The sequence below is a fragment of the Colletotrichum navitas genome (assembly GCF_030913465.1).
Source record: "Colletotrichum navitas strain CBS 125086 chromosome Unknown LY79scaffold_167, whole genome shotgun sequence".
NCBI lineage: Eukaryota > Fungi > Ascomycota > Sordariomycetes > Glomerellales > Glomerellaceae > Colletotrichum > Colletotrichum navitas.
In genome coordinates, this window is record NW_026850713.1 from 49,650 (window position 1) to 55,317 (window position 5,668).

Below are 5,668 nucleotides of genomic sequence, written 5' to 3' on the forward strand. Positions count from 1 at the left end.
CTCGCCTTCCATCCGGCTCTTTGGGATACATATTCGTGTTGTGATTGATTCATTCACCACCAAACTCCTTAGCCGTGGCTCAACAACCGGCAAAACCCAGGAACGAACAACTCGAGAGCGGCACACAGTTTTAAACATCACTATCACAGCTTGAAACTTGCGGTAGAACAGGCTATCCGGTAGGCAGATCAGCTTGCAAAGATGAACGGAACACAACCCATGTCACCCAGCACGGCTCTGGCTCTAGCGTCGGCTGCCAAAGACGTTATTAGAAGGCTGTCTTGTATCAGCGATGAAAAGTATTCTTTTAGCACGGCCAGCTGTGAGCCGTATAACACGGCCTGGGTGGCCATGGTCACCAAAACGTCCAACGGCCAGAAGAAGTGGCTATTCCCCGAATGCTTCTACAACTTGTTGAAGACGCAGGCCGAAGATGGAAGCTGGGCTCGCCACCCCCAGACCCAAACGACCGGCGTGCTGGGAACAGCCGCGGCTCTGTTGGCCTTGTTGAAGCACCTCAAGGAGCCCCTCCAAGTCTACGACGTATCTGCTGACGAGCTCCGCAAGCGCGTCGCACTGGGAACTGAGTCCTTGAGGACTCAGCTGCAAGACTGGGACGACGCCCAACGCACCAATCACATCGGCGTAGAGCTCATCGCGCCGGCCCTGTTCGCCTACCTCGAGCAGGAGGACCCGAGCATGCGCTTCCAGTTCCCCGCCCGGGCGGCACTCCAGGAGATGTACGAGGCCAAGATGGCTCGCTTTAAGCCCGAACATTTGTACAAGCAAAAGGTCTCGACGGCCGCCCACTCGCTCGAGGCCTTTATCGGCAAGATCGATTTTGACCGCGTTTCTGGCCACCTCTGGCATGGTTCCATGATGGCTTCGCCGTCGGCCACCGCGGTATACCTAATGCATGCGTCAGTGTGGGATGACGAAGCTGAGGGTTTCCTACGGCATGTCTTGGAGGCCGGGGCCGGCCACGGCGATGGCGGGGTGCCGGGGACCTTCCCAACGTCGTATTTCGAGTACAGCTGGGTAGGTTGCCTGGGCTGCCGAGTCTCTGCGTTGCCGAAGTTTGCTAACTATAATAATCCAGGTCGTCGTAACACTCCTGCAGGGCGGTTTCTCCGTCCAGGATCTAGGCCCAGAGGAGCTAGGCATCATAGCCGATCATCTCGAATGTGCATTCAAAGAAGAAGGCGGGATCATTGGGTTCGGTAGGTTGCAAAAAATCACAACATGGCATAACCGTGTTTCAACAAAAGCACATCCGCTTTGCTGACCGGCTGCATCCAGCTCCCCGAGCCCCAGACGCGGATGACACGGCCAAAGGGCTCATGGCTCTCCACCTGATGGGACGCCACGTCGCCCCGGACCAGATGATCAAAGTGTTCGAGGGCCGTAACCATTTCACTACATTCGGCTCCGAGCGGGATCCCAGCTTGACATCCAACTGCCATGTCCTGCTCACTCTGCTGCGGCAGCCCGACATATCTCAGTACTACCCACAGATCATCAAAACGGCCAACTTTATTTGCGAGTACTGGTGGGCGAGCGATGGCCGCATCCGAGATAAATGGGTGAGTTTAAGCCGGTTGCTCGGTCTTCCTGCTGTCCATGATGTATTAATAGTACACCACTGTTGACCCGTCAACACAGCATTTGAGCCATTTGTACCCGACAATGCTGCTGGCTAAGGCATTCACTGAGCTATCCGGCCACCTAGAAAGCGGCGCCTTACTTGAAACCGCGGGTCAACAGCTGCTCTGGCGCGTCCGCATTTGTCTGTTCCAGGCCTGCCTCCGCGCGCTCCTGGAGCAGGATGACGAGGACGGCTCCTGGGGAGGCTTCCCCGAGCAGACGTCGTACGCCATCCTCACGCTGGCTGAGGCGCGAAAAAGCAGCCTCTTCGACGGCATCGCCGGTGAAGTCCAGGCTGCCATCGACCGCGGCGCCCGCTTCCTAGAAACGCGAAAGATCGAGCACCGCGACCACGGCTGGACGTCCAAGGCGGCATACCGCGTCGCGTTCGTCGCCGAGGCGTACGAGCTCGCGGCGCTCAATGTACAGCTTCTTGGCAGGAAAGTCACCGACGCAGGCCGCAGCCCGACGATGCCCTCCTCCAGGCCCAGGTTGGAGGAGGCCTACACTGAGATTCTCAAACGAACGCCTCTGTTTTCAGATATGCCCGAGTGGAGGCTTCGGGCGTCGCTTCTTGAGTCTAGTCTTTTTGTACCGCTTCTCCGGAGCCAAAGGCTCGAGGTTCGCTCTGGTGACGAAGTCAACATGACCAGGGACAGGTACCTCGACCTGATCGCTTTACCGTGGGTCAGCTACAACGATAGAAGCGGTTGGTTCCCGTCGACGGCGTGGCAGTACGAGATGATTCTAAACTCCATGCGACACCTGTCATGATATCTTCATGCATTACTCGCACTTGGCAAGCCTTGCCAAGTGCCATATCACGTGAGCTATGCTCATTAGCCGTGACACTCGCCCATGTATAGGGTCTCTCTTTTACATACTTCCTCTTTCATAGAATAAGCCGCTTTCGTTCCTATCCTCATATGCCCTGCTTTGTGCTCCAACTCGTGACAAAGTCTTCAGGCCGTCGAGTTCGGCGACGCCGTCAGCACGCCAGAGGGCTCAGATGTGTTCAAGCTGCACCACCTAGTCGATATCGTCATCGAAAAACCTCCCCAGGTTAAGAAGCCCCCCGGCGTATGCCGCAACGGCCACACCGTAGTAGGCCGACCGGCCGCTAGAGGCACCGATATCTCAGAGACCCACAAGAAGTTACAGGCTTCGATGGGCCCTTTCGTGGCGTAAGTCAAGTAACCCACTTCTAGGCACCCCCAACATATAGGCACCCTAAAAATGCCGCCTAGCCACCTACTTTCTTATATATCCCCTCACTTTAAACTATCACATCATTTTAACTACTTATCTAAATTACTTTATTTTTCACATATACGTTCTTCTATATACTATAAGTTAATATACTAAGTCTAAGGTTAATTAGGTAATTAAGGCTATTACTAGTAGTATTCCTATCTAAGCAGCCTCTAGATAATAGGGCGTACTTTAATTAACACTTTAGAATTACCTTAAAGGTATTTAGCCTAAAGATATTATATTTTCTAATCTCTAGGGGTTATCTACTACCTAGGAGGCTAAGCTAGCTAGCTAGGTATAAATATAGGTAGATCTTAGGCTCCTACTGTTAAATATAGCGAAATAACATGGCGAAATAATAGAGAAATCCTCTGGGTTTCTCTAGTGGGTTAGCCCCACTTTACTAGGGAATTAGCTAATCAGAAGGCTAGGAATCATTTAGGATTTCCCTATTAAAAAAAAGGCATTTATAAGGGGTTTTCTTAGAATATATTAGAAGATAACTATTAATATATCTATTAATATATAGATAACTATATATTATAATCTTTATAATTTAATAATTAATAGTTTAATATATACTTCTATAATAGCTAAAGTGCCCCTCTATTAAGTAATATTAATAAAATACCTACTAATTATAAAGTAATTATTCTATAAGTATATAGTAACTAAGTTATATAGATTAACCTTATTAAAGTAAAGGTAAAGTTACTTAACCTTTAGGAGTATATTAACCTAAAGGTATTACTAAGTAAGCGCCTAAACATTATAAAGCTTCTTATATAGCTTAAAAAGCTAAATATATTAGAATACTATTAGGCTTTTACCTCTAATAAGCTTACTACTTACTAAAGAATTATAATAGTAATAGTAATTAAAGAAATACTTATAACCTTTACTATATAACTTAAAGCTATAAGAAATAAAGCTATTATAAGTATACCTAAAGGTCCTACTTATAAGACTAAGTGTTACTAGACAAGAACATTATAGTGTAAATAGACAGGTAGGACATAGGATAACCCTACTAGCATATATCTAGGCATATGCCTATAAGATATATATCCTATTGTCTATTGCCTCCTACTAGGAGAAGGTAACCTTAATAGACTATTTACACTTATACCTAGCTTCTTGCCCTATATTAGTTATTTAGCTCCTTATTATTACTTACCTTATTTTATTACTTTATTATTATACTTTACTTTTACACTATATTACTTTATATTACCTATTATAACCTTATTTCTTTTATTAGATCTATAATAGCTAGTAAGAAGACTATATTAAGTAGTAGTATAACTACCTTAATTAACACCTTTAAAATTTTTTTTTACTAAGATATAGTAAAGATACTTTTTTATTTTAATAAGAATTAGCTTATAGAAATAGTATACTAAGGCTAGTATAACTAGGTTAAATTACTAATATATAGTATATATATATATAGCTTTAGCTAAATCTAGATTATAAAGTTACTTATTTTCTACTATAAAGCCTTTATAATAATATATATACCCTTATATTTATAAAATTTAATAGTAATAGGCTATTTTATAGAATAATAAACTAGTAAAAAAGGTTTAAACTAGATTATAGTAATATAGTTAATTAATTCTAAATAAGATTAACTATTTAGATAATCAAGAGAATTATTAAGAACACAAGAAAGTATTTAGACCTATATATATAGCTTTATATAAAAGCTATAGATATCTTATTATCTTATACTAACTTATAAACCTCTTAGTTATTAAGGAACCTAGTTATACTAGAAAGATATATAACTAAGTAAGTACTAAATACTCTCTAAAAAATCTCTCCTTAATAAACTAACTTAAATAAAGACATTATAATAAGTAAGGCCTCTACCTAGAATATAAATATATTACTAAATAGTATACTACTAAAGTAAATAAAAGGTATAGTAATATTATAGTAATTACTAAAAGGCAAAGGACTAGAAATTATAGGCCTACTAGGCTCTTATATTAGCCTACTAGTAGATCTTACTAGGAAAAATAGACTACTAGTTTATTCTTAATAATACTTATACTTTATACTAGGTTAGTTCTTAGCTAGTATAAGTAACTACCTATATAGCCTAGACCTACCTAGGTTTTAACTTATATAGGCCTAGATAATATAAGCCTTTTATTTATTTTATAAAGTATATTAATAACCTTTACTATTAAAGTAAATAATATATATACTACTTATTACCTAAAGGCTACTAGTACTATACTTATTCTAATAAAAGAACTATATAAGTAAACTACTAAGTATTACTTACTCTTTTATATACTTAACACTATTAGACTTAATAGTTAAGTAGGCTTAAGCCCCTTAAGGACCTTTACTTCTAAGTTAACTAGTAATTAACCTTATATAGTAAAAATAAGCGTTAGCCTTAATAATACTTTCTACTATAGGCCTAATACTACTAATAAATATAAATAAGTTTATAATAGCTTTCTTTTAGGCTATAGTAGCTTAGATATAGTAAGCTAAGACTTTATTAGGCTTTATAGTTAGCCTAGGTTATATACTAGTATAAATATACCTAATAATAATAGTTAAAATATTCTAGCTAAATATAGACACTAAATATTACTAACTTAACCTTATCTTTTATAACTACTATATAATATACTACTATAAAGTAAAATTATAGATCTAAGTAGTTAAACTAGTATATCTAGATAAATTATTCTTATAGTATTTTAGTTAAATAGTTTAATAATATCTTTATAGTTAAGTATATAAC

At 40.7% G+C, this 5,668-nt stretch overlaps 1 protein-coding gene across 1 annotated transcript; it reads left to right on the plus strand.

Annotated features, from left to right (window-relative positions):
* Positions 1-219: 219 nt before the first annotated feature.
* On the plus strand, positions 220-2,528 carry LY79DRAFT_644437 (terpenoid cyclases/protein prenyltransferase alpha-alpha toroid; the record flags this gene model as incomplete). The annotated part of the gene is made up of 4 exons (XM_060562422.1): positions 220-1,038; positions 1,100-1,220; positions 1,300-1,583; positions 1,663-2,528. The coding sequence occupies 4 exons, from the start codon at positions 220-222 to the stop codon at positions 2,416-2,418; spliced, it is 1,980 nt and encodes a 659-aa protein (XP_060407286.1). The 3' UTR covers positions 2,419-2,528.
* Positions 2,529-5,668: the final 3,140 nt, after the last annotated feature.